The sequence below is a fragment of the Equus caballus genome, chromosome 1 (genome assembly GCF_041296265.1).
Source record: "Equus caballus isolate H_3958 breed thoroughbred chromosome 1, TB-T2T, whole genome shotgun sequence".
In the NCBI taxonomy this organism is placed as follows: domain Eukaryota; kingdom Metazoa; phylum Chordata; class Mammalia; order Perissodactyla; family Equidae; genus Equus; species Equus caballus.
Genome location: NC_091684.1, coordinates 29,945,054 through 29,972,659, shown reverse-complemented (window position 1 = coordinate 29,972,659; position 27,606 = coordinate 29,945,054). Strand labels below are relative to the sequence as shown.

General features: G+C 56.2%; 1 protein-coding gene across 7 annotated transcripts in view; it reads left to right on the top strand.

Moving 5' to 3' along the window:
• Positions 1-924: 924 nt before the first annotated feature.
• Positions 925-27,606, top strand: part of PAX2 (paired box 2) — a 91,938-nt gene continuing 65,256 nt past the window's right edge. For 4 of the 7 annotated variants that reach the window (XM_023640863.2, XM_023640874.2, XM_023640845.2 and 1 more), the window contains exons 1-4: positions 925-3,226; positions 13,643-13,753; positions 17,265-17,433; positions 18,202-18,399. In XM_023640863.2, coding sequence (XP_023496631.1) covers positions 2,953-3,226; positions 13,643-13,753; positions 17,265-17,433; positions 18,202-18,399 — 752 coding nt within the window. In that variant the 5' untranslated portion in view covers positions 925-2,952. The remainder of the gene's footprint in view (positions 3,227-13,642; positions 13,754-17,264; positions 17,434-18,201; positions 18,400-27,606) is intronic. The other 3 variants (XM_023640878.2, XM_023640850.2, XM_023640858.2) reach the window with 1 other exon arrangement.

Sequence of the window (27,606 nt, the reverse complement as noted above, 5' to 3'; positions counted from 1 at the left end):
ACTAAAAGCATTCTTGTGACTGGGCTTCCGCTCTGCTACAAGGCAGGGGGCTGCATCCTCTTCCTCAGCACCTTCTGAAGGACTGAGACCCCTTCCCCAGCGATTTAGGGGAAAGGGGAGGGAGCTTTAATAAGTGGAGTTGTGGTTTCTACTTCTCCTCTATTTAATCTGGAAGGGAAGGGAGGAAATAAAAGTGATTTTTAAAACTTTCGCCTTTCCTCTTGTCCCAGAAGCAATTAATACAGGTTCAAGTGCTAAATTATTTTCAGGGGAAGAAAAACTGCTCTAGTGTCCTTCCTCCAGGGGCTTCAGAGCCCTCTGCACACACACCCACCTCACCAGCCTGAGCAGCCTCCTGCAGGGCCCTTTTCCTAAAGACACGTAAACCAAATCACAATTGTCATCACGACAACAATAAGGCAGGAAAACGAGTAATCACAGACCTGGCCCGGGTGATTTTTTTTCCTAAGAAGCCACAACGTTTAAACTTGGTTTGCCCTGGACCACAGGGTCTGACAAGACAATAACAACAGAAAAAGCTTTTAAAACCAATTTAGCACACGTGAAAATGTAATTCTAATGAAGAATCAATAGGCTGGCGGATCATTTTTCCTGGGACTCCTTGGAGAACCTGAGAGAGACCTTCAATCAATGGGGCGGGCAATGAGCAAAAGGGCCTGAGAGACAGTGTGGGACAGGGGTGAGGGCTGGGCGACAAAGAGAAGCGGAGGCTGAGGTACAGAGCTGGGCCCTTTGACTGGCATCACTTTGCAGGTTTCCGGAGTCCCTAAAGCACCAAGAATCTCAGAGCCAAGAGCTAAGCAAGCTCCTTCCTCCTCTTGGTCCCTCTGGTATGCGACAGGCTGCTTAGCACAATGGCCTCAGCTGCCTTCCTCTGGGCTTAGGCCCCAGCCATGGCATTGCCCCAGCCCTGGGCCCTGGGTTCAGGTAACTGTGACGAGCTGGCTTAGGAGCAGGCAGGGACACTGAGCTGAGCGTGTGTGTACCCAGTTCAAAACACCTGGTTCTCCAGTGGGTGCCTACCTGCTATCTGTGTGTCTGCAACGTTGGGTGTCAGTTCTTGTCTCTGATAATACAGGCGCAAGAGCAACGAATGTGTCTGTGGTCCCCCTTCATGTTTTATAAATTACTTCCACACGTTCTCTCGTGAGAAACCTGAGGGAAAGGCAAGGTTTGTTACCACTATTCTAGAGAAGAGGTAACAAAGGCACAAAGAGCTGTGCAGTGAAGGTGTGACTCAGCAGGTCACGGCCCTTGTGTGCGACTGGGCGTGGTTGGTTCTGAGTAGGTGACAGAGTGAGAAGCTAACTCTGCGTGTGCGTGTGTGTGTGTGTGTGTGTGTGTGTAATGGAGTAACTACATGAGAGTGTGGTGTGTGTGTAACTAGGGTTTTATTTATGCATGTTGCTCTCTCATCCTTGTCCTTGGAAATGTTGCTCTACGTATAACAAAAAGCAAGAAATTTTTTTTTCACTTTTAAGTTTTTGTGCTCATAGATTAAAAAACCACTGTTTGATTAAAAAAAGAAAAGAAAAGAAAAGAAATGCCCACAAAGTCTGATGTTTTAAATCACAAATATTGGTAGAATGGTAATTTGGCTATGATTTGCCTGATAGAAATTCATGTTCCTGTAGGAAGATTTTAAAAATTTAAACTGGGCAACCATGAGATTGGTCTTGCCTCTGGGCCCCTGTGCTGCTCCAGCTTCCTGTCCTTAGTTGCACAGTCTTGCTAGAAGAACTTCAGCTGAAGTGGATGGGACTCCCAGTGAAGAACTTCCAGTTTCTAACCTAAATGGGCCCAGTGGACCTCCTGGACCTGGGCCCTGCCCCTTGCCTTGTTGCCTTTCTGCCTGGAGTCTGGCCCTGTGTGTGCAAGAGATGGAGCCAGTCTAGACCCCTGCCTGCACTCTGGCACTTACCCAGCACTGTCCTTGACAGCCCCTCAGGGTTACTCAGCACAGGTGAGCCAAGCTGTGTGAAAGTGGGAGGCCCAGGGTGGGCAAGTGGGTGGGCATATACAGTGGGGTAAATTAGAAAGGCATACATGGGGGGTAGGAATGGGAGCAGTAGTGCTCAAGAATTGTGTGAGTGTGTAGGATGTGGGAGTACAAAAGTGGTGAATGAAAGATTTAAGGGAAAATTTGTGACAAGAGGGTGAGGAGTATAAATTCCAGTCTGGGAGGGCAGGCTGTGGGAGAAAGCTAACGTGAGTCTCTGATCAGGGATGAAGGCTGTACTTGGAGAGGGTGTGAATCTGAGGGTCCGAGACACTTGGGGCGAGAGCACCAGAGGATTGTGGAATGGTGTAGCTCAAGCCCGTGGTCATGAGAGTGTGACAGGAGCTTGGGGGGGAGCTGGTCATTCTCCCCCATCCCCACCATCTCCGTCAGGGCAAGGAAGCCAGGAATTTTTCCTTTTCTTCTAAGTTTAAAATGAAAAACAATCCTGAGCAGAAGAGCTTGTGAGGGATTTAGTGAGCAGTGCCACAATGCACTGGTGACAGGGACCTCCAGGGAGCGACCATGTGGCTGGAGAAAGTTGGGGTAGGTGTATAATGGATCTTGGAAACTGAGGCCGAGAGCCAAGACGGGGGGTGGGGGGGGTGGGGGGGGGTGGGGGGGTGGGGGGGGTGGGGGGGTGGGGGGGGGTGGCAGGCTGTGGAGCCTGACGGTTGAGAAAGTAGAATGGGGCGGGTGCTGAGAGTCGTGGGGACGGGGAATCGCACAAAGTTGGGAATTGTAGGAGAGTGAAGACGCCCCTGCGTGTGAGGCTGCAAGGCTGCCGGGGAGCGTGTGACAGTGAAGCAGAGGGGGTGGGGTGAGAGGGTGTGCCGGCGTCTAGGCTGGGGATTCGGTCTTTGGGTGCCTGTGGCAGCACGGGTGCCGGCTTGCCTGCGGCTGGCTCGGAGCCTGGGTGCGTGTGCGCGCGTATGCGCGGGGCGGAGAGCCTGAGGCTCCTCGGCGTGTGGCCGTGCCTCGGCGCGGCCGGGTGTGCGAGCGCGGGCGCGAGCGGAGCGCACAGCCGAGGCGGCGGGCAGCCGGGGTTATCTGAGCCGCTCGGTCTCGGGTGGCTGCGCCCAGATCTCCGGGCGGCCGCGGCAAAGGCGAGACGCGCTGTCGGGCGGCGGAAGAGCCGAGAAGTGAGACCCGGGCCCAGACGGCAGCGCTGGGAGCAGAGCATGGAACAGCGCGCGGGCCGGGCAGGTAAGAGCGGGCAGCTATCGGTCAGCGCCATGGGCAAGGCGGGGAGGGTGGCATCTGAGAGGGATGGGGGCGTCCAAGCCGAGGGCGGACTCCAGTCCTTTTTCTTTCTGTGCTCCCCGGCGGGGCCACTATAACGGCTGGGGCCTGGGGCTCTGCGGCCTCTCCTCACCACTGGGGCCTCCTGGGCCTTCCCTCCTGTTGTCCTCTAAATCTACTAAAAAGTTTCCACCCAGAAAACATGAGTTTTACAACTTCTCTTGGTCTTTCTGCACAACCTGGCTTTTCCTTTCTGTCGTGCGTTATCTTTCCAGTTTCCATCAGTGTACAAATATTTTGCACAACTTCCTCCAAACTGGGAGCACTGCGAAGACCGTAGTTTCTAGTGGGAATGGAGTGTGGGTGTGTGTGTGCATGGGTGCCACTGGATGGGGACATGCTGGGTGCAAGTGTGTGAGAGTTTTGTGTATTTGAGTGCGAACCAAAGTCTAAGCACTGGTGGACATGTGCTGAACCTGCATGGAGAGAAGGCTCTGCCCCCAAAATAAACAACTCAAGGAAAGCCTGGGGCAAGGAGAGGGGTGGCAGGCCCCAGGCGACCCAGGTGGGGTGAAGAATCTGAAGCTGCTTACCCAAAAGGCCAAGGGAGTAGAGGGCTCGTCTCTCCATTTTTTCCCTTCCTGCCCCTCTCCTCCGGGCCTGCCAACCCAGCTCAGTCTGCCCACTAGGCACCCTGGTGTAGTGAGGGGCGGTGAGCCAGGGACCCAAGTTTATTTGTGGATTGGTGGGGCAAGAGGGGGTTGGATCAGGTTTCCAAGAGTTTTCCAAACAATTCCACAGAGGTCAAGGACTAACTCCAGGCCCTTTTTGGCATCCCTCCTCACCTTCCCCAAACCTCCTTCCTCTCCTCCCTCCCTCCAACCCCTCACCAGCTCAGGTTCTAGTTCTTTCCACCCTCAGCACTGCCCTCCCTCTAGCTTCTTGGCCCAGTCTCTGGGCTGCCTCGATTCCCCCTTTGAGGCCTTGTCCCTGCTAGGGAAACTGGCCCCCCAGGGGTTTCAACTGTGGCCTCCTGGGCTTTTAGGGTTCTGGGCCACCCCTCTGCACCAGAGGTTTAAGTAGGGAGATCAATAGCAAACAGTTGTAATGATCTAATTAATTATGGCAAAATTAAAAGCGAGTACAAAATCAATCTCTGATGGTGTTGAAGATGGAATTCAATTGAGAGCCCATCTGTGCACCCCCTCGACCGTATAAATATGCAGCCCAAGGACAGACCTAATGGCTGGGCCTTCCTGCGAACCTCTCTCCCCCTTTCTTCCTCTCCTGCACAGGGCTTCTCTCTCCCTCACTCTGAATCTATTTTGCCTCCTGCCCCCACCCCTTCTTCCTTCTCTGTCCAGTCTGCTCAGGCTCCTGACACTCCCACTTTTCCATTTTCCCTCTCCGAAGGTGGCTCTCCCTGCCTTGCATGCCTGAGGTGCAAGGACTTTGTTCCCCGGCCCGGCAAATCTCCCAGAAGACGCAGCCAGGCGCCCTCCCCAGCGCCTCGGGAAGGAGAAGGCAGAGCGGTGGGGGCATTCTTGAGTGCCTCTCAGGGCCCTCCCCTCAAGTTTCTTGGCGCTCAGGATACTCCAGGAGGGACCAGGGTGCTTACCCAGGGGCTCTTGCGCCTACCTGCTCCTGGTCGTGTAGCCGCTCTCCCCGCGCGCGTGGCAGCGGCCGGGAACACCAGCTGCGCACCGCGCTCCCTTCCCCTTCCCTCCTTTCTCCGCTTTCTCCGCCAGGATCGCACTCCCGCCAGCCGCGGAGTGGGGAAGGATGGGGAGGAGCTGTGGAGCTGGGCAGGAGGCAGGGCTGTGTCTGAGAGTAGGAAACCCCCGTTCCCTTCCAGGCGGCCCCACCAAGACCCGGAGTCTTCCGCCCTCCAAGCCGCCGTCTCTCTTTCCTTCTCTTTTTCACCGCCCCCTGCCTCTCCTCTGCCCTCATCTCTTCCTTAGACTCGTCTGGCCGGGGCACAGCTCCCCGGGGGCCCAGCGCCCCCAGACGGCCCCCGTGTCCCCTTTGGCCCCATCCAGCTAGTTCAAAATGTCAATGAGACGCGCGGGAGAGCGAGCGTGTCTGGCGGACGCTTTGGCGCAACCGCCGCAGCCGGGTTTGCGAAGGATGCGGGTTTTATTTACTCTCGCTGAGCCTGTTCGGGAGCAGCGAAAACCGCCAGGAAAAGGCGAGGGAAGGGGGAAAGGAGAGAAAATCTCTAACTAGGTCAATTGTGGTCTTTGGCTATCGTCGCCTATACCCTCAGAACCGTAAAAATAAGAGCTTTATTTGATGTTCTCCCTTTTACTCCGCTGGCCTGTCCCAGCTGCCTCTCTAGCTCCCTGTCGCTGGTCCCCTGCCTCTTTCTCCTGGGGTCCTGGGCCCACTCCCGGGCCCACACTGAGTTCCCAGGGTTGTTTCTGCCCTTGGAGACCCCTCCCACTCCCTCGTCCCGCCGCCGGGCCCTCAGAGCCTGGGGGAGACACAGCCCCACGCCTCCCCGCCCTCTTTTTCCAGGCCTCCTCACCCCGTTATTAATTGCTGTGTTGACCTGCAGGATTGATTGGCGGCCCCGCTGGAAGAGGCTGCGGAGGCCTTGGCCTCGGAGCAGCTTGGTTGAGGGCAGAGGGAGGAGGGGGGGAGGTGCTGGATATGGGTCCTGAGCTCCTATCTCAGCCCCGCCTGGGACACAGCTGTTTGCCTGGACATCCTTCTCCACCCCCCTCACACACACACCTTTTACACACCCTCACAACACTCACACTCACACGATCTCCGCACTGAGTCGTTCAGTCCCCAAGGAGACACATCAGAAATTCTCCTTAATTGATTTAGAAATTGAAGGAGGCTTCCTCCCTCCATTAGTCAGTTTCTCCAACATATTGGTTAGCTGCGGGTCTAGACCTCACCCCAGGGCCGGACATGGCGAAGCCGACTACTGGGAACCGGGCTTTTTTCTGAGATTTACTTGCATCTTTTTTTTTTTTTTCCTAGGAACAGTTACAGAAAGTTGAGAAATAATCCTGGATGAGGGTAACCCTTAAAGTCTCAAACCAAAGCACTTTTTCCAGAAGGAGCCCTTGCCCTGGCTCCTGAGGGATTCGGGTCAACCCTTTTGTTTCAAGTTCGGGGAATGAACGGCTCTGGACCGCGGAGAGCGGAGGCGGAGGCTTGCTTGTAGCCGCCTGGGGCAGGGGTCTAACCCGACAGCGGAGGCCCTCCCCTCCCTACCGCCATCCCCCGCCTGCCTAAACCGTTGCGCGCGCGCACACACACACACACACACATACACACGGCCCCCACAGCCACAGCAAGACCCCTTGCCCCGACCTCAGGCCACAGGCCCAGCGCCCAGGAACCCAAGCGGTAGTGAGCCCCCGGGACGTCCTGGCTCCAGGCTGGAGTGGGCGGAGGCGGCAGGAGTAGACAAACCTCGGTCGGTCCCCAGAGCGACCCTTTTCCTAGGTCCTCTCCCTGTCTCACCAGCCCGTCTCTCCCCCGTTTTCCCCTCTCCCCTCCGCTCCGGTCCTTTGTTTCCAGCCACTTCGCGGCGCCGAGCAGCCTGTCCCCCGCCTGGGCGGCCCTGCCCTTCGCTTCCCTGTTTCGCTGGCGGGTCTCCCCTGCCTTACCCGCTCCCGGCTCTGGCGCTTTCTCCGCCTGCTCCTCACAGCCGCACAGCTGCTGGCAGAGGAGGAAGGAAGGGCGGGCGCGCCGCGGATGGATCCGAGAGTAGATTTGGTTCTTGCTCGCAACTCCGGGGAAACTCAGCCCGCCGGGGTTCTCCCGCCCCTCTCCAACTATTCCTCAGCGCTGCGGAGCCGCGCGCCCTCGCCCGCGTTTGGCCCCTTCCTTCCCTTGTGCATTGGCTGTGGCTATTTCGCTCCCCTGGTCTGCCCAGCATCTGGAGTTGCCTTCCTCCTGCCCTGCGCTCCATTCCCTTTGGGCTGCCCTTTGCTACCGCCTGCCCTGTTCCTCCGCAGCCCCCTTGATCTCGGTGGGTAACACCTGGGAGGTCGGCGGCCCTCAGGCGCTGTCTCCCTCCACCACAGCCAGGTCAGGCTGCGGGCTCAGGGCCTGGCTGAGAAGAAGGTTAATCATTACTTCGCCACGCCACCGACACTCAGTCTCACTCGGACTCTCTCACCCTGGCTTGGGGACGAAGGGAAGGGGCAGTTGGTCAGGTGGGGACCAAACCAGCCCCTTCAGGCCTTTGGGAGACAGGTGCCTTCTCTGTCCCCTCAGCACCCCTTTCATGTCCCTTTCTTCCCCTCCTCTCTCCGCCTTCCCACGCCTCCGCTTGCTCAGGTCTGTCCCCACCGTCCCATCTCCGCTCTGGCTTTGGCAGGTTGACTGCAGGTCCTGGGAGGACCAACTTTCTTTGTTTGGAACCGGACTGGACGGGATTTCCTTCCCAAGTCTCTGCCACCGGGCCAGCTCCTCCCAGCGTTTTTGGCAGACAGGCCCGAAGGGGACCGCGCCTGAGGCCACAATTAACCGGGCTCTTGGGGTGGGAGGGGGGAGGATTTAACTGATCCTCTAGCAGCTGCGCTATGCAGTGGGGTGAGGGTTCAGGAAGAAGTGGGAATGGAGGAGTGGCAGGAAAGACAGGGAGCAGAGTGATAAACATGTGCCAGTGTGGTGTAGTCAATGGGAAGGAAAAGAATCCTGAAAGGGAGGAACACAGGAAGGGGGGTGATGAGGAATCCTTTAGTTACATTTATAGGATAGAAGTTGGATGGAAAACCCCACCTCCTGCCCTGCCTAAGCACCCAGACCCCTTCTGTTCCCTTTTTGTGGAAGATTAAGAGTTCAGAAGCTAGACACTTACTCCTTAATCTACTATAGAAATATTTGGTTTTCAAAATGCTTTCCTATTGGCTAGTTCCATGGAGCAGCCAAGACAGGTGTAAATATCCCTATTTTACAGGCAAGGAAACTAAGACTCAAATTGGTGGAGAGACTGTGCGTGTGGTGGTTGCTGCTTCCTCCTGTGGGCTGAGTGACCCCTTTAGCTGTGCAGAGGACCATGTGTGTCTGCGAGTAGGGGGACAGGCTGTGTTTAGGTCAGAACCTGGAGTATCAGGGCCTCAATGGGCCTTTTGCCTCCTTCCCCCAGCTTGTTCTCTCTTGGACGGAGCCCTCCGCTCCTACCCTATAGACCTGCTGCCCCAGTTTCTCCTGGCTTGACTATTTTTTCGGCTCCCCAGTAGGGTGGCCCACCGGTGGCAGCCACCTGGCAAGCCAGTGCCGCTAAGAGGCCGCTTTGGTGGCCAAGTGGCTTGCATTGTCATTTCCCCTCTAGGACCTCTTGTGAGGAGAAGCAGGGTTGAAGGGGGAGGGGCCGGGGAGGATAAAGGCGCAGCACGTGCGCCCGGCCTCCACAGGACCAACAGACCGAGCGGGCGGGGCCAGCCGGGAGTCAGGCCCCCCGGGCTTCACGCAGGGAGCCCAAATATTGGGAACAAAAGCGGGAAAAGAAGAGTGAGAGCAGGAGGGAGGGAGCAAGGGAGGGAGCGAGGAAGCAGAAATTAGGGGGTCTCAGATGAAAAAAAAGAAAGTAGCTTTAGGGGGAATGTGCCGTGGAGTGTGAAATTGCAGCCCATGGTGCTCCATATTGTACCAGAAGCTCTTCCAAAAAAAAAAAAAAAAAACCATCCTCCAACGTGACCAGAGGGCTAGGAAGGGGGAGGGGCGGGGAGAGGCTGGGGAGGAGGCGGAGGGGAAAGGGCCGGGCGGGAGCCGGTCAGGCCGAGCTGGAGAGGGGGCCGGGGTGCGTGCACCGACTGCTGGGGTCTGATAGCCCAGCGTATGGGGCCTGGGGCGAGTGGCCCGTGGCAGTCTCGGACTTGGATTGTCAGACGAACTTTTCTCTTTTTTGTGATGGTGGTGGTGACTTCCAAAACTGGCACTCATTCAGAAAAGGAGCTCAGGCTGCTGCTCTGCTCTACCCTCATCTCTTCCCCCCTCCATTTCTGCTTCTCTTCCCTTCGGACTAGTTTTCCCCCCTTGGTTCTAAACAGCTCCCCCCCTCCCACCCCCGAACTTTAATGCGTTTAATTTGGTCCGCGCTGTGGGGAGCATTTCCTAGGGAGATACATTTAATTTCGGCATTTCTAATCCCCTCCCTCAGAGCCCTGGCCCTGGCTCCCCTTGCCGCTCCCCGGGAGGTGGAAGGAGTGGAAGGAGGAAGGCAGCCCAGGCCACGGGGGAGGGGCACGCCTGGGAAGCTCCCGCATGCCTGCCAGGCCCCCCGCCGCCCAGCCGCCTCCCCAAACTGCTCGGTGTGGGGAACCTGGGCCCGGGTCAGGCCCCAGCCTGTGGAGGGGAGGCAGCCACGCCTCTGCCTTTCCTGGCCCCGGCAGAAAGCGCTGGGCCGGGGAACAGGAAACTGGGAAACGAGCAGAAGAGCGGCGAAGGGAGCGGGTGCAAGCGCGGACAGTGGACAGGGTCTATGTGAGCACTTCACTTCGAGGACCCTCAATCCAGGAACGCATTTGGGAGCTCGCGGTGGTAGTCGCGCTTGATTTGGGCTGGAGCGCCTGTGCACGTGTACACTTGTGGGGGGAGCTCAATGCGGACCACTGCCTCTGGGACACCTACACCCGGAGAGCCAGGCCCCGCAGCTCCGCGGTGAGGTGAGGAAGGAGGCAAGGGTGGGGGGCCTCCGGGCCCCAGGCGAGCCTGGTAGGAAGGGAGCAGAGAAGGCAATGGAACAGAGATCCACAAGGAAGATTTATTGGGCAGATCAGATGCACAGAGGCGGCTAATGAAGCAAATCCCGAGATGGGTATCAGAGCAACTCCCCAAAAGTTTATTTGCCTTTAAATTTCCGCAGGGAGGCGGGCACCTTGTTTGAAGTGTAAATGCCCCTAGGTTGGGGGGTGGAAGGGCCGCTTTGAAAACACCAGAGAGAAAAGGTTCATTTAGAGGCAGACAGGAAAAGCAACCAACCCTGACAGGTCGGAGCCCGGGTTGTGTTTGGGGTTGAGTTGCTTTCTTTCTTTCTGTTTCTTTTCCTCTTTCCTCTTCCCTTTTTTCCTTTCTTGCCTTTTTCTTGTCTACTAGACGCTATAGAGAAGAAAGGGAAGACAAGGAAAGGGTGCATCAGAGGGAGAGGCCAGCCCTTCAGCCTGGAGCCCTAGGAGAAGGCAGAGCCTTGGCTAAAAGGGTTTCTAATGAGGGAGCATTGCTTTTTGACTTTCTAGAGCCAGGAATGGGCTGGAGCTACAGAGGAAGCTACCAGGGGCTGGCCTGGTGGGAGGTGAGTGTCCAGCCAGTGCAATGCTGGGGAAAGGGTCCTAGGAGCAGGGGAGTTTCTGGAATCTTAGGAGCTACTGGGGAATTGGACTATCATGGAAGGGTCTCCACTCCTCAGGGGTATATGTGAAGGATAGGTGTGTGAGAACAACTTCCAGCACACTTTGTTCAGTAAGTCCCCTACTTTACAAAACATGAAAGTCTCTCTTGCCCAGTATGTGAAAATGCCTGTTCTCTGCACCCACACTTCTTCATTGTATGTGTGACAGGGCTATCTATGTCTAGCTGGTTCTAGAAAAATCTGAGTCTATGTGTAGAGGGGGATTCTGCCCACAGTCTTGTTCCTCCCATAGTTCAGGCTCCCCAAGACAACTTCCTAGACCAACATAGGGAGGCCTGGGGCAAAGGGCTCCTTTAGTTCTGAGCTCCTCTCGGTAAAGACTTTTTCTTGATGCCTCCCGCCACCCCAATTCTGGGTTAATTACCTCCCTGAAGGAAGCCCAAGGCTGTAGTAAGCAATACCACTTGAGAGCCCCTTGCTCCCAGGCCTGAGAGCCTTTCCCTTTAGGCTGCGCGAACTCGGTTTTCCTTTTTCGCTCCGCACACGAAGTTAGTGCGTGTTCGTGGGGTTGTGAGGCCAAAGCAAACCCGGGAGCGCCATCTGCAGGTCTCGAGAGGAAGAGACTGACCTTCGGGGCTGGATCCTGCGGTTTCCACCTCCCGCCCAAGGGAACCAGCTTGTCCTCCCGAGGGAAGTTGAGGTGGGGGCTGGGAGGGAGGGGACTGGCGGAGAGGGATTTTTTTTTTTTTCCTTCCAGTAGTTACTCCGCAGGTGGATTAAGTGGGTCGGGCTCAGAAGGATCCAGGAAGAAGGGCAAATTCTAGGATCTCTGCAGATCCGGCCCCCTAAGGAGTGGGAGGCTCAGAACCCTGTGGGGCTGAGCCCGGCCCGAGCCCCGCCCGAGGATTAAGGACGCACCGAAAACCTGGGTGCAAGAGGCCCAGTAGGAGTCTCCTCTTGGCTGAGTCGGGCAGGTGCGGTCCCCATTCTCGCTGCCGCCCAGGCTCCGGCCAGCGGGACAGCAGCTCGAGTCCGCGGAGCTTCCGCGGGCGCCAGGGTCTGCAGGCAGGGGCCAGAGGAGCCTTGAGTCCGGGCGGCCGGCCGGAGCGCAGCGCGGGCTTCCCTGAGCCGCCCTTTCGCAGACCCAGGGAAGCGGTGGGAGGGAGCGAAGGAGGGAGAGAGAGTTAAAACATCAGCTGAAGTGCCAAGATGATTTATGAGACGAGGCAAAATATTTCATAAAGATCTCCCGGATATTCTGTACTTAACCAGTTAGGAGACAAAGGGCTTTTCCTGCCTGGTGCGTGCGAGCGGACCCGAGCGAGCGAGGGAGCTAGTGCGGACGAGGGCTGCGGATGCTGGGCCAGCGGCTCTGGCAGGAGCAGGGCCGGGCCCAGCGCGCTGCGCCTCCTGCACTAGCTCCGGATCCGCCGAGGTGGCAGCGGGGGGCGCTCAGCCTCGTTCGCAGCTTCTTCTCCCCAGCCGGGGAGAGCAAGCCCTGGTCTCCCACGTCCTCTGCAGCCAAGACCAGTCGCTCTGCACCGTCTCCCTCCTCAAGCCTCCCTTCCCCAGCCATCCAAGGGTCCAGGAGCAAAGGCCCTGTGCTCTCCCATTGTCCGTTGGGTCCCACTGAGGCAGGTGGGTCCTTGCTGGAGGTCTCCAATTCGATTCTAATTAGAGCGTTCTGGGCTGCTCAGACCCTGACGGACAAGGGGACCAGGGAAGCCCCACGCGCAGCTGCGCGTGGGACAGGAGAGGACAAACTGCTGGGGCACTTTGCCCCGGAATGAGAATTGGGGGTGCGTGGGCGGGGAGGTACCTCAGGAGGGAAAGACGAAAGGGAAGGACCAGAGAGAGGAAGGAAGAACCTGGGAGGAACGGAAGGGAACTCGGAGCTGAGAGTAAGAGGGTTAGCACTAGGGATGCGGACGGGGTTCGGGGCCCCGTGGACCATGCGGGCATTGGCCGGTGGATGGCAGGGCTGGGTGAGTTGGGACTATGAGCCCAGCTTCTGAGCGCAGCGCGCTCCGCGGCCCTCTGTCGTTTCCTGAATATTCATTAGACTGGCCGCTCTTTATCCTTATCTAACGTTTATCTTATCGGCGAGTTTCGTTTCTCAGCGTAGTTTTAATCCCGGGCTCCCCTTCCCCCTCCCCCTGGCCCGCTCCCCTCCCTCCCTCTTTCTTCGCCCGCTCCCTCCCTCCCTCCCGTTTCCCCCTCCCCTGCCCTCCCCTCGCCGGCACCGGAGTGACAGGCGCGGGGCCCTCCTCGCCGAAGCTCGGGGCTCCGGCGCTGGCGAATCACAGAGTGGTGGAATCTATTGCCTTTGTCTGACAAGTCATCCATCTCCCAGCGCGGGGAGGGGGAGGGGGTCTGGAGGGGGCTTTGCAGCTTTTAGAGAGACACACACCCGGAGCCGCGGCTCCAGTCTCCGGCCGAGTCTTCTCGCAGCCGCAACCCACCTGGGGCCAGCCTAGTGCTGCCGGCGCCGCTCGGCTCCCTTCCTCCCTCCCGGCCCTTCGGCCGCGGCGGTGTGCGCCTGCCTTTTCCGGGGGCTGGGTCCCGGCTTGCGCTCTCCCCTCCCGAAGGCGCCCGCTCGGACATCCCGAGGATTGCTACTTCTCTGCCAACTTCGACAACTCACCGGCACTTGGAGCGGCCCGGCCCCCGCTGGGCGCCCTCGGGCCGCCCCAGCTCCTCGCCCTCTCCAAAAGCCGCCTCTCTCTCCGAAAGCTGCCTCTCGGATGACCAGGTTCCAGGGGAGCTGAGCATATTGCCTCCCCCGCCCAGCCTCAGTCCTGGCCCCAGCTGCCGCGTGCGCCATGCGCCCCCAGATCCCCCCGGCCCGACCCGCCACCTTAGGGCTGTTCTGCTGACCGCCCAGCCCCGCGCCCCGACGGCGGGAAGTTGCGGCCACTGCGGTTGCAAGCTCCGGCCGGCCGGCCGGCCCGGGAGAAGTCCCTGCGGGGAGCGCAGCGCGGCGCCCCCCGCCCCCGCGCGCCCCGCCGGAGCCGGGCGCCCGCTCACCCTCCCCCCCACCGTCCCTCCCTTTTCTCCTCAAGTCCTGAAGTTGAGTTTGAGAGGCGACACGGCGGCGGCGGCCGCGCTGCTCCCGCTCCTCTGCCTCCCCATGGATATGCACTGCAAAGCAGACCCCTTCTCCGCGATGCACCGTGAGTACCGGCGCCCGGCTCCTGTCCCAGCTCGGGGCTCCCAGTCCCTACCCTGTCCCATCCCGGCGCGGCCCTAGCCCCCTGCGTTCATGTCCCATCTTGGAGGCCACGCTGGCTTCTCCCGGCCCCTGCTTTCCTTCTTTCTCTCATTTCCCAGTGTTTCTAAAGCCTCCAGTTTCTCTCCTTTCTGCTTCCTGTCTCCCATACTTCTCCCTCTGCCTGCTTTCCTACCTTCGCTGGTGCCCATCACCTGCCTGCCTGCCTTCCACCTGCTCCTCCTTAGCTGGTGGATCCACAGCCCCTGGCTCTGGCTCCAGCCACCTTACTCCCTGGTCACCCTCTTGCCTTGGGCTAGGGGACTAATAGGTAGGCAGTTTTCAGGGTTTTGTGTTGTGTTTTCTCTATCTTCTCTCTCTCTCTCTGCCTCCTCCTCCCTTCCCTTATCTCTACCTGTCTCAAACTTAGAGTGTGGTTGTCCAGGACGAGACTCCTAGCGTGGGCAGCCTAAGTGTCAGGACAATCAGGCAGTTGAGTGTGGGGGTGGGGTGCCCCCTTCTGACCCTCAGCTCCCAGTATCTCTGGGCCCTGCCAGCGCAGCCAAGGCTTCTTGTGGGCTGGCTTGAAATACTTCCTTCCTCTTCTTTTCTTTCCTACCTCCCCTATCTCTCCTTCTCCTTCTCTTCTCCTTGAGTTGGGAGTCTGAGATTGGCAGGACCTGGTGGTCATCTTTCTCCGCCTCTCCCTGGAAGATGCTCTAAAAACAAAGAGGGGTTCCAAGGAGAAATCGAAATCAGCAAGAGATCAAGTAGAGGAGCCTTCCAGGCGGCCCCTGGAGATATCTGCCGAGAAGCTCTGCTTCCAGTTCTGGAGGCTCCTTGTCGGCCTCCCATTCCCTGGTGAGGGTGGTCCAGCCAGTGACCCTGCCAGGGGGTAGGCAAAGAGGAAGAAAATGAGAGGGAAGGAACAAAAGGAAGGCAAATGCCAACACCAGGGAGAAAGGAGAGAGAAATCAAAACAAGGGGAAGGAAATGAAAGAAAGAAAACCGAAAGGATGTTACAGAAAAAAAGAGAAGGGGAGAAAAGAAATGAAAAAATAGAAAAAGGGAATTATTTTAAAGAAATTTGAATTTATCTAATTCATGTCGTATGTCCTATGTCCTTAGCTTGGAAAACAATTGAGAGATTTTTTGACAGCTTTTTTTTTTTTTAAAGATTCTATATAGAAAACTTCCTCTCTGTAGATTAGTAATTAAGGATGATTTGTAACTTTTCACAGGGAAACTTTTTAGATCTGGCTTGGATCTCTGCTACAGGCAAGAGAACCGAGGAGGGAGAGATGTTTTTCTCTAAGCATATATTTAGCGTTACAGGGAGAGCTTTTAAAAATACTCCTGGGAATGAAATATATTTTCCTAAATAATTTCCAAGCACAGGAAATCCGAGCCAGGGGCCTGGGGCCGCCGTGGGTCGCCGCAAGCCGAGCCAGAAAGCCTGGCTCCTTTTCGGAGGGAGTGGAACCGGCTCCACACGCTGCCTTCGCCCAGCCCGCCAGCCTCCTCGCCCGGCTGCCTCTGCTCTCGCTCTCCTCTCTGGCCGATTCCGCGGGGGATCCGCCAAGTCTCGGTTGTCCACTGGGTGCCACTTTGAAACCTAACCGGGAGCAAGGCTGAAGGTGGTCGGAGGAAGGGAGAGATCACCGCGCCGGCCGGCCGGCGGGCTGGCAGGCTGGCCGGCAAGCGGCCACAGCCCGAGTCGGCGCCGGCGGCAGTGGCGCATTCCAGGCCCGACTCAGCGCCGGCTCCCGGTCCCCAGACCTGGACTCCCACCATGCCCCCTTCCCATCCCCACCCCTTAGACTGGGGACGAGGGGCTGGGCCCGGAGCCCGGGGAGGCTGAATTATTCATCTTTAATCTGCCCGCAGCTGCCGCCTTTTCATAACGGTAACGCGAGTTCTCCCGGGGCCTAAATTATTGATGATCGGGGTTTGGAGGGTGGGGAGGGGTAAGGAGTGGGGCTAGAGGTAGGGAGACTAGCGGGGATGGGGGGGTAAAATAGAAGTTCCGTCCGCCCCCAGCCTCCAGATCAGAGGCCTCTCCCAGGGGGTTTCGCCTGCCCTTTTTCTTGGTCCCCCCAGAAGGGGACGACAGAGAAATGAGCAGGGCGCAGATGTCCCCGCTTTCTCCGAAAGTCGCCTGAAGCTAGTAGGGCGGGGGCTGCAGGCTGCCGACCCGGTCCGGCCCAACTCGGCCGCCAGAAGTCTCTGCGCTTGGATTGCTCAGTAACTGCGGCTGCGGGTTGATCGCTCTGGGTGCAGGATTTCTAGACTGCTGTAGGCCAGGGAAAACGGGGCACCGGGCAGTGCCCTCAGGCTTAGTATCCGGTGACCACCTCAGCTCCGAGGTTGGGAGCCCCTGCTGGAGTCGGACTGGAGACCCAGAGCCGTCCTTTTGGCCAGCAGAGCAAACGCCCTTGTTGCGCGGTTTCCTGGGCGGCTGCCGAGCTCTAAGAGGTCAGAGGGACGCGAGCTGGCTCAGGCTGGCTGCACCGGCTGCCCCGTGAGCCCTCAGCCCGCCTGGGCGATGTGTACCCTGCACCCCGGGCGAGGAGGTGGGCCCCAAGTCTGGCGCAGCGCGGCAGGCGGGCGAGCCCAAGCAGCCTGCGTTACCCCGGTGCTGCCGGGCGCCGCGCAGCTCTCCGCTGCCTCCCGGTCTCTGAGCACAGCCGACTCCGGGCCCCTGCCTCTTCAGCCTTCCTTCCTCCACCTGGCTTTCTTTGAACTTTACACACTAGGGAGGCCAGGGGGAAATATGGCCCTCCAAATATCTGAAGATAGAAAACATAAAGGGAAGAAAAACTCTCCATCGAAAAACAAAACAAAAACACAGGGAAGGAGGTAGGAAAACAACTCCCATCAAAATTAAACACAAGGAAAGAGGTTGGGAGCAAAAGGGGGTTATGTTAAGCACTTAGCCCCGGTCTGTGCTCCGAGCCCTTGTGTATGGAGTCAACTGGACCCATATTCCCCAAAATCATCCGCCTCCAATCTCACCTCCTCGCATGCACCGACAACTCCCTCTTGCCTGCAGCTGGGGCGGGACCCCACTCCGCGCTGGTTCCTCCTCTGCCCGGCCCTTCCTTTCTCCTCTTTCCTACATTTTTTCCTGCTGGCATTCATTCCCCCTTTGCTGTTTTTCTCCCTCTCTTCCTTCTTTTCTGTCGCCCCGCCGCTCCACTCCTTCCCTCACTTTCTCCCTGGCGTCGCACTTGTCTTAGAGCCGAGTTCTTGTCCAGCCCTCTGCCCAGCGTCTGCGCTTCCGCGTCTCTACCGCCCATTGGGTTCCAATCCTCAATCCTCCGCGTTGCGGTCGGCGGGCCACGTTCTCCCGCGAGTCCGGTAACATGCCCCTCCGCCCTGCCTGCTCCTTTCACACGTCCTGGGCCGCGGACCCTGACTAATGGTCGGTCCCTGCTGTGTGTGGGGTGTTGTGTTTTTTTCTTGTCTCTCCCCAGCAGGGCACGGGGGTGTGAACCAGCTCGGGGGGGTGTTTGTGAACGGCCGGCCCCTGCCAGACGTGGTGAGGCAGCGCATCGTGGAGCTGGCCCACCAGGGTGTGCGGCCCTGCGACATCTCCCGGCAGCTGCGGGTCAGCCACGGCTGTGTCAGCAAAATCCTGGGCAGGTGAGGGCCTCGGAGCTGCCCCTGGAGATGCTCTGTCTCCTTTCCTGGCCTGCCTTGGGTCGCTAGCCTGAGAACTTGGCTAAAAGTTGAGGAGCCGGCGGGAGAGTGGGCACTCAGGTGGTGGCCGTGGCCCCAGGAGTGAGGGTGGAGCCGGGTCATCCAGTTCCTGCCCAGTTCCAGGATCCTTGTGGGGAGGCAGCCCCATTGCCAGCTTCAGTAAGGGAGGGACGCCGTTTCTAGCAGAGTTAATTCGAATTGGTGGGTTGGAGGAATAGAGTGAGTTGTGAAAATGGGTCCTCGAGGCAAGGAAAATCAGCACTGGGGAGGTGGAAGGAGGCTTCTGGTTCCCATAGGAGGTCTGTGTTCAGCGTTCAGTGGGAAAGGGCTGGAGGTGGTGCCTCAGCACGGGTCAGCCCAGTCAGCGGGCAGGAGTCCTCCAACCGCTGTTCCTCCTGCTCTTCCCGAATGAAAGGCCAGGCTTTCCCTCCCAGGGCCGCCTATTCCGGCTGGTGTGCACGCAGCCCCTGGCATGACTGCCTCCCTGGAGGGAGTGTCCCCCTCATCATCCCTCTTTTCCTCCCCCTCATCCTCCACTTGGTCCCTGGCCCTAGCCAAGCGCCCTCTGGAAGCCGGCTCAGCCACGCTGGGCCTTTTCCCTCTGCGCTGATGCCTCGAGCGGGAGAGTGGCTCAGCGGCTCTGGAGCCTGCAGCCCCCCTGCCCCAGCTACGGCCTGCTTCTCGCTGACCCCACCGGCCTTCCGGGCGCAGGTACTACGAGACCGGCAGCATCAAGCCTGGAGTGATCGGTGGTTCCAAGCCCAAAGTGGCAACGCCCAAAGTGGTGGACAAGATTGCTGAATACAAGCGACAGAACCCGACTATGTTTGCCTGGGAGATCCGAGACCGGCTCCTGGCTGAGGGCATCTGCGACAACGACACAGTGCCCAGCGTCTCTTCCATCAACAGGTGAGCCAGCCTCCCCAGCTGCAGGGTGGGACTCCAGCTCCCAGTTCCTGCCCACCAGGGCAGCTCCCAGCACCGAGTCTTGGTTCTTTCTCCAGCCTCCACCATTCCTCCCTGCTCCCAGCCCTGAAGTCCTTTGGGCAGGAAGAGGGGACCTGGGAGGTAGAGAGATGGACAGACAGACAGGGCTGTCTTTAGCTTGGGGCTGGGTGTTCCCTGCCAGGCTTCTCCCTGCCGCCGGCATCCTGGAAATGAATCCAAGTGTTTGTGGTAATTAAGACTCCAAGATTACGCGCCTCGGTATCTAGAGACAATCACAGCCCACAGCCGAAGCCTTTAAAATGGCCAGTGTCTATTCATAGCTTCCAAACAGACTTCCCTTTCTAAAGGCATGCTCCCTTCTCCAGGGGCAGCCACCTGTCCTGGCTCCCCCACCCTCCCTGCCAACTCCCACAAAGCTTGCCTCCTGGGAGCCTGGGCCTTGCTAGTCAGCTTTGCACAAATTTCCGGCCTACAAGCATGAGTATCCAGGCCTGTACAGCCATCAGTCAGCAACTGGCAGGGACTGGATGAGGGTCTGGACAAGGAGTGGGATGCCGGGCAGGAAAGGAGAGCTCCGGACCCTGAGGCTGAATCTTAGGAGATGCCTCCAACCATGTAGGATGACTATGTCCAGGCGTAAGTCTGCACTGATGACAGGCCCGAGGACGTGGAGATAAGACAGGCTGGAGTCATTTCGATATATAGGAGCACATGATAGTCTCCCAATCCCCAAGCCACTCCAGTGTGCTCTCTAGGAGAACACATATGCACACTCCGTGTATGTACACCCGGCCAGTGTGTACATGTGTGCAGTGTGCACCACCTATCTGTGGTGGGCACAGCACATAAAAACAGCACTTAGATGACGGAACCCAAGGTGGTTTCAACCTCACAGAGCTGTACAGCTTGATGTCATCAGAGACCCTGTACAAGTTCCAGACAGCCTTGGCCAGCCTTTCAACTCCTGCCCCTCATTTTAAGGCATATCCCCCAATGAGAAGAAGGCTGAGGGTTTCATACCCATGTTATTCTTTGCTCTCTTCATAGGCTCATTATCAGGACAACTAATAATTCAGATGGTGCCTTTTTCTGAAACTGGCATCACGTATCAAGGTTTTTTTTTTTTTTAATATTTTGCAAATGATGTGGAATTATCCCAAATCATCCTGAAAACAGCAGGTAAAATTAGCTGGTAGAATGTACCTTGGCTAAAGAAGATTCCCTCTGCCACACTCGTGCTGTAACGTACTGCAAGGCGACCCCAGAAATTATCCCAGTGTGTGCCATCTGTATTAAAATGGTTATTCAGTTATGAACAGGGTAACATAATACTGATCAGCTAATTATACACCCTCCGAAAACCCTCCAGCTCCCTGGGCCTGGCTCAGCTAGGTATTGAAAGCATAGCGGTTTGACATTCAGACATCTTCTGGGTAGAGCCGGAGAAAGATGGATAGAGCTGGAGAAAGACGCTGGGTGGTTTGGGAGAGGAAGGAGTCTTTTGCATTTAAAAGCCAAAGGAGGAGGCTGGGGAAGCTTTGCAGCTGGGCAGAAGTGGCCGTTGGGGAAGAAAAGGGGACAAAGCATTGTTTTCTGAGCCAGCAGGGACTCAGCCTCTTGGCTGGCTGCTGGTCCTGGGAGTGAGTAGGAACTGCGGCTTGGGTTGGAGAGCAGCCCTGTTGAGGAGCCCGTTGCTGAGACTGGCTGTTGGTGTTCTGGAGAACATTAGAGAGAAATGCTTGCTGTTAGCAGAAGGATTTGCAAGTCTTTGGAGGAACCCATGATATGTATGGTTAAGGCAATTTGCTTCTCTCAATGGATGGAGAATCGGCAATCAAGGCAGGTGTGGTGGTGGCACCGCTTGCCTAGCACCCGGTCTAGCACCCCTTGTCCCCCTCTCCCCAACAGTGAGTATATCCCTCACTGGCTGAGGTGTTTTGGGAAGCTGGCTTATGCAAAAGTTTGGGAATGCTCTCCTCCTGAAAAGCCGTGGCAAGCAGAGGACAGGTGACCCCAGGATCAAGTTCCAGAGGCCTTGAGATGCACCCACTGAAAGTGGGAGAAAGTAGAGCAGTGAATCATGAGTGGGATGAGTGGAGAAAAAATACCTCAGCTTGACAGCTCAGACAGCTGCACAGTCTGCTCCGTGAGGGGCCCTGTCACCTTTGGGGCATGGAGGCTTCCTTTGGGTGTATAGCCATCTGTGGGCAGGTGTTGCAGGAGATGGAGAGGGTGTGGGAGGAGAGGAACAGGGAAGACCCTGGCAGCATGGGCAGCCAGCCCAGGGTCTGCATTGAGGCTTCTCGGCTTGCTTTGTCACCAAGGAGCAGTCAGCGCATTCTCGATTTTGCTTTGGGACAGAATCCTACTGTGGTTCATATTTTGGAAAGAATTCTGGGGGCTTCCCAGTGTGCTGCTGAGTCTGGCTGGAGGAATGCTTCTGGGCCCCATGCCCTGAGCTTCATCCCTGTAGGTGCTTTGCTCCAAAGAGGGAAGGTTTATCTGAGATGCCTTGTTTCACCCTAAACCCTGATAAAGGCAGAATCTTTCTGCTGGCACTGGTGAGGTCAGGAACTTTGTGAATTCTCACTCACTGTAGGAAGAACCTGCAGATTTTCCTCTGTGCAGAAAGTGTGGTGCACTGGGGAATGGGTGGTTCTTGAGTTTAGAGCTTTACCGTTGCTGAGGTGCCGGCTTTGCTGGGTACTTTATAACCATTAGGAGCAAAGGTGTGCATGCCGGTGGTTGGCAAGAAAGGAAGTCCACACATGCTCACCCACCTGAGCCAAATTGTAAAGTTTTTCATCTTCTCCTCCCCAAAACAGATGCTGCCGCCGCACTTAAAATATACTGTTATGGTTATAAACGAAATTGCTTTTCATGCTTTAAAAGTGGTTTTGGCTTTCTCTGATCCTGTCGCGATAAAGGCTTGGACATCAAACCCTCATTCTCTATTGGCAAATCCTCATGGAAATACCTCTATGAGCCAACACAGTGGGTCGGGGAGGCCTCCCAACTCCACCGTCACCCCCAGAGCCCACTGTCAAAAATCCGGAGGGTTGACTGGATTGCTTAGCATGTGGAATTTATCTGAATCGTTCTCACTATTGCGTCACTGATCACTGAGCATAGAGTTGCCAGCGCTTCAGCTTGTACACTGCGGCTGTAGAGGGTGGGTGTTTATAAACAGGTAACTTGATATTGAAACCCGGTGTGGGAAATGGCCAGGAGTGGGGAAGAGATGGAGGGAGACCCAAACTACTGAAAGGGAAAAAAGTCACCTAGTTACATTGCTGAGCAATTGACTAGGAGGAAGGATTTTCCTGATTATATGCCAAAGTCTTCTGGTTTGGCTGTTGCTCTGGGCAGGGAACACAGCTCCTTTGAAAGAACAGGCACAAACTCCAGATAGAGTCTAGGGTTATTGAAGACCCCCTGAGGGCGCTCTCTTAGAATGAGCTGACAAGAAAGCCATCACTCTTGACTTTTTCAGCCTGCCCTACACTCTTTAGGATCAGTTCACTCCCTGCCCCTAGACCTTTGGAGTGGACTCTTCCAGAGCCAATTTCTCACTGATCACCTGCTATCCATACTTTCTCTGAGCCTGTTTGGCTCTAAAGGAGCACATTCATTCTCCTCGCAGTGGCAACACTGGCTCCAAGAAGGCTACAGCCCCAGTGCTGTTAAGGAATTCCATCTGTGTCACTCGCAGTTCTCCGTCAGAGGTCTGGCAGTGGGGTGACAGTAGTCTACCAGCTGTTCATTCAAGGACCTTTCCAAATAAAGTGGGAGCCACTTATTCTAGTCAAGGGAATGCTGAAGACATATTCAGGGCTGGGGTCTCTGAAAGTCAGCTTCTAGAACATGGCACATTTGACTCTTGGACCTGGCTTGGCTTGAAGCCAGGCCAGAGGGGCAGCATTGCCTGCCACATCTCCAAACCCTTGCAGCTGTAGGGTGGTCAGGGCTCTTGGTCTCACAGCAAAGAGCCAAGGCTAGTTGGTGGGCTAAGAAGATCTCCCCACAGAGGCATGGGAGAAATAAAGACAGAGAACTTGCCTTCTGTGGCCCTGGGCCTACCAGCCCAGGCCACAGAGAGCTGACGGACATGCCGGTTACTGTCTGAGAAGCCTTGCTCACCTGTCCTTCCCCAGAGGGGGTCTCCTGCTGCTGAGTTTGCCCTTCATTAGAATGACATGTGAAATAGTCATGACTGTTGGTCGTCTTATTCTTAAAATGAGCTGGAGTTGTCCTCCTGAAAAGCAATCTTTGTTCCCTTAGTTATTTTAGACTTCTTGGCTGGCAGTCACATTGGTCTGACTGTTTCCCTGTTGGCTGGCTCAGAGTGGGCGGTCAGGCCACAAAATGGCTTTCAGGTGAGAGCAATGGCTGTTTGCCCTGAGTTCTTACCTCAGCTGGCAACTCTTGAAAAGAGGAAGACAGGAGGGGTTGTCCCTAATGAAAGCTCCAGGTGGGTTTTGGAGGGTGATGCAAAGAAGAAAAGAGAGGGAAAACTCTAAATAAATAAATACAGTATCCCAACTATTCTGAGAACTCAATAAAACAATCACATCAAATATGAGGAGGCATAAATCTTGTGTCTGCACAGGTAACCTACTCAATTGCTTTTATTATCGCCCAGGCTGCCTCCATTTATTACCGTCCATAGCCTGGGCAAAGGAGGTTGCGTGGAGGGTGGTCTCCAGTGCAATCCTACACCCCAAGAGGCAACAATCAACCCATACAGCCAGGGATTTCGATGGGAGCTTGGGAAGGGCCCATCTGTCTGCATGAAAACCAATCAATAACTCTGTAACCAGAGCCCTTGTCACAGGGAAATGGACAACACAACAGTTCAATACAGGGGCCACAGGGGGAATTAACCAAGTGGAGATGGGGCCAGGCAGGAGCAACCCCTGCAGAAGGGAAACGGGGTACTTGGAGAAGGGAATATTTGGGAGAGAGTGGCATGTGGCAGGGGAGAGCAAGGGCTTTGTGTGCATATTGGCACAAGGAGAGAATGATTGTGCAAAGTAGGTCCGGGGGATAAGATGCATGGTAGAAAGTTGGGGCAGGAGGGAACAGTTGGGAAACGGGCTTGTTCTGGTACACACGGAATAGTATGGTTGTGTATGTGATGGTATATGTTGAGGACAAGAATATTATGGCTTCCAGAGAAAATATAGCAATAGTACTAACTGGTGCAGAAGATAAACCACTACCACCACCAAGAGCCTGCACGTCGAAGAGAGGGTTCCTTATGAGCGCTTATGTGATGGGGTCCTGCTTCCCAGTCTTCTCAGCAGGACAAAGGAACACCTCAAACCAGGGGCTCCGCTGTCTGCTCCCAGCTTCCGAGATCTCCAGCCCTGCAACTTTCCAGTTGTGCTGCTCTGCAGCTTTGCCCCTTAATGCTCAGGTTTGTCCTTGGCCCTTCCTTCTTGCTCCCTGGAGTTGGAGTTCTTGCAGTAAGAGGAAACTTTATAGGCTGGAAAGAATTTCTTTTTCACTTCCTGTTCTTTAAAAGATTGCAGTAAAGGGTGCTGGCCTGGCCTTCCGACTCTCTGGATCCCTGCTGTTTCTTCTCACACCCACCTGCCCCCAGGTTTGGATTCTTGCAGGCAAAGTTTCTTGAGTTCAGAGTTCAGATTCAGGCAGGGAAGCAGTTGTGGTGCAGCTCCGCCCGGTGCAGCTCCAAGCCCAGAGAGAAGGGCCCCTGATACATCCAAGCAGTGGGAAACGGTGTCTGACAACCAATGCCCGAATAACATCGAGGGAGAATTATATCACCTTGGCTTTCTCTGTTTTCTCCTGTAAACTACTGGGTTGAGATGTTTTTCTCCCCCTTGAACAGGTTGTTTTGGTGCTACAAAGGTGCAGCTTGAATTTATTCATGATGATCGATAGGCAGAGAGTTTGATATCTTTGGGATGTGTGGATTTGTGTGTGTTTGTGCCTACCTATGCCTGCTCTTGGCTAAAAGGGCTCCGAGGCCAAGAAGAGGAAAGGGAGGAAGGCTCACAGGATGTGACCTGCAGTCACAAACAAAAGCTGGACACCTTGTCCTTGGGCCCATCAGGTCAACGAGTGAGGTGGTCATTGGACTGCTGGGTAGCAGTGATAGAGTTGGGCTGAAGATTCCTCATTTCATCGTTGGGCAAACTGGGGCCAAATTTTCCTGCAATTTTTATTTGTGCTATAACAGTCCATAGTCCAGTTAGTCCCCAATAAGAGGGGCTTTGCTACAGTGATGGCACCTTTGTGATGGAGAGCTATGTGATCAGCTGTCTATCTTTGTTTCGACATTTGAGTCCCAGCCCAGTTGGCAGAACTCGTTGGGGACCAACTGCAGAAGCAGCCACAAAGATGCTCTTCCCCGTGCATCCCCTTCCTGCAGAATTGTGGTGCAGTGACCCACCAAGGGCCCTGCAGTTCCTCTCAGCAGGAGGCAGGCAGCAGCCCTGGGACACAGTCACAGGCACAGCTTTCCCAAGGGCCAGGCCCCAGGCCAAGCCTCCAAATCCCTCCCCAGTCACCCAGGTACCAGGGAAATAACGAAGGAGCTGTGTGTAAGAAACGCACGGCTGGGAAGTGGAGAAGGCTTGGAGACCAGGAGGGGCCTGACGGCAGAAGCAGCTGCCTGAGGCCTTCTGGGGGGTGGGGAGCGTGGCATAGGGGAGCTGTTGGGGGTGTGGGAAACCAGAAGAGAATGATCTGGAACTGGAGACAAAGGAGCAAGTCCCTGTGTAGACCTGGGGGCTCTCATGTAGGAGAGGAATGGCAGGCAAGAGAGGCCATAAAGCCAGGCTCCTCTTGTAGCTCATCCTCAACAACCACAAAAATAAATGGACTCCTTCTGGTTTTTGCAAGAATATGATAAAGAGATATTTTGTGTTTTTCGTGGGAGAGAGAGAGACAGAGTCGGCATTCTAGAGAGGTTCAGGTTTATTGTAGGGATGGGGGTGGGGGAGAAGTAGAGCCCAGAAGTCCAGTCTGGAAAGAAACGTGTTAGTGAGGGACCATGATGGAGATGCCGTGTGGCTGCAGGGGTCACAAGCACAAATGCCTCCCGAGGCCACGGCAGGGAAGGTCAATGGGAGAGGCTGCAGAGGATGAGACAAAGGTGGTAAGAGCTAGACAAACAGGAGCTAAAGCATGTAGGCCCAGCCTAGAGGGCAGTAAGATTTGGTTTCTAAAAACTCTGTGCTGGTCAAATAAAACACACCTTTGGGCCTGGTTCAGTTCATGGGCCAGCAGTCTGCAGCCCCTGGTCTGTGTAACTGGACATAACTTATCTCTCTGCTTCAGACCAGAGCAGTAAGCTCAGTGCAGTGGCAGGGGAATATGACATTCCTTGAGCCCTTTAGCCCAGAAGGCCCTGAGGAAGGGAGGTGGGAGAGAGAGAGTAACTCCCTATAGCTAGGGGAGGCGAGGGTGAGATGCGAGTGGAAACGGAAGGACAGAAGTCAGGATGGGGACTGGGAGAGTAAGGAAGGAGGTGATGGAGTTGACGGGTGGAAGGGAGGGGCTAGGAGCTGGCTCTGCCTGGACAGGCTGGCTTGGAAATGCAGCGTATGGCAAGAGTGCAGAGCAGAGAACCACAGAAGCTTGAAAAGAAGGGACTGGATCTTGCTCATCCGAGCCAAGGCCTTTGATAGCGCTGCAAGGTCTTGGAGGTGACTTGAGGGAGCCAGAGCTCTGGGCAGCTGGTAGACCAGGCTGGTGGGGGCCTGAGGGGAGGCTCAGAGGTGGTAAAGGAGAAAAGGGGAGGCTAGCCAGGGAGGAGAAAGGTGGCTGAGCAAAGAAGTGGCATAGGGGTAAAGTCACAGGCCCTGAAGCTCCCGGCCGGCCGCCTATACCGGGCAGCACCTGCACGGCAGGCCAGCAGTGGCTGTGGGCTGCTGCAGTGCAGTGGCTCCATCCTGGTCCCTGGCAGAAGGGAGAGTGGGAGAGAGGCCAAGAGGAAGGGAGGGAGGTCTCCACTTCCTGAGTGTTCCACATTAGAGGCCCCTCCACCTGGGAGCCTCTAGCCACTTTGCTCTGGACTTCCTCCTCCGCCTGCCTTTGGCCCTGCCTGAACTTCTCTGCAGCAAGCTCCCTCTGCAGCCATCCAGGAACAGAGGCAGCCAGAGGACACAACAGGCAGCTCCTGGCAGCTCTTGGCAGGAGGGGGAGAAAGGCTGGGAGACAGGGAAGCAGGCTGGAAGGGGAACTGTATCTACCTTATAGGCACTGTAAGGTCAGGAGATAGAGAGGAGTACTTGGAGGACTGACAGAGAGGGAGGGGGACAGGAAGGGAGAACAACAGTGGCCCCGGAGCTTGAGCAAATGGGAGCAAGCACTGGGGGCAGCTTTCCTGGGGCCTGATGCTGCCCCTTGGCCCCAGGGTCTTTGCAGGGCTAGGGAAGGAAGTTGAAGGAAATCAGGAGCCTTGTGGGCGGCGTCCCGCCTGACAGGCCACAGAGATGGTCAGGGAGGAGGCTCATTCTGCCCATTTTCCTGTGACCTTTTGTCCTAATTCCAGAGGACACGATGGTGCCTGCCTTGTGTGTCATACCAAGAGAAGTTGGTGACCATCTTGGGGCCTTTGTGTGGCTCTGTTTTGGGAGTGTGTGGGATCCTGCTATCTCTCTGAACCTGGCATTCGTGCCCTGAGAAGCTGTCTCAGTGGCCCCGGCATTCCGGGGAGCTTTTCAAAGGAGTCAGTCTTGTTGAACAGGGAGCTGGTAGTTTGCTCTTCAGAGTCCAGCTGAAGGCATTGTTTGGTCCCAGAATGAAAGCCTCTGCCATCACGTAGACAGCCCGCCTGTTGGGGGGTCAGCAAACATTATCCACAGAGTACGGGGTTGAATGGATGGTAGATGTCCTGATGGGTTGATGCTGGGGCCCTGTCAGGTACACAGAGGGTCCTGATAGTTAGTCTGTGTGTGTGCACAGGTGCTTTTGCTCTGCTAGTGGTAAGGGTGCAGAGTTGTGTGTGATGCTGGGTTGTGGGTGTATGTGACACACTATTAAGAAAACTGGTAGCAGCTGCTTGGGCTGTGTCTGCTGAGGTCCTCAAAGGGAGTGTTCATTTAGGTAGGGACAAGGGTCAAGCTATTTGTTTCCTTTTATCATCTGCAGAGGGATAACTTCCCTTCCTCCCCCCATCCCCTACCCTTTCCTTCC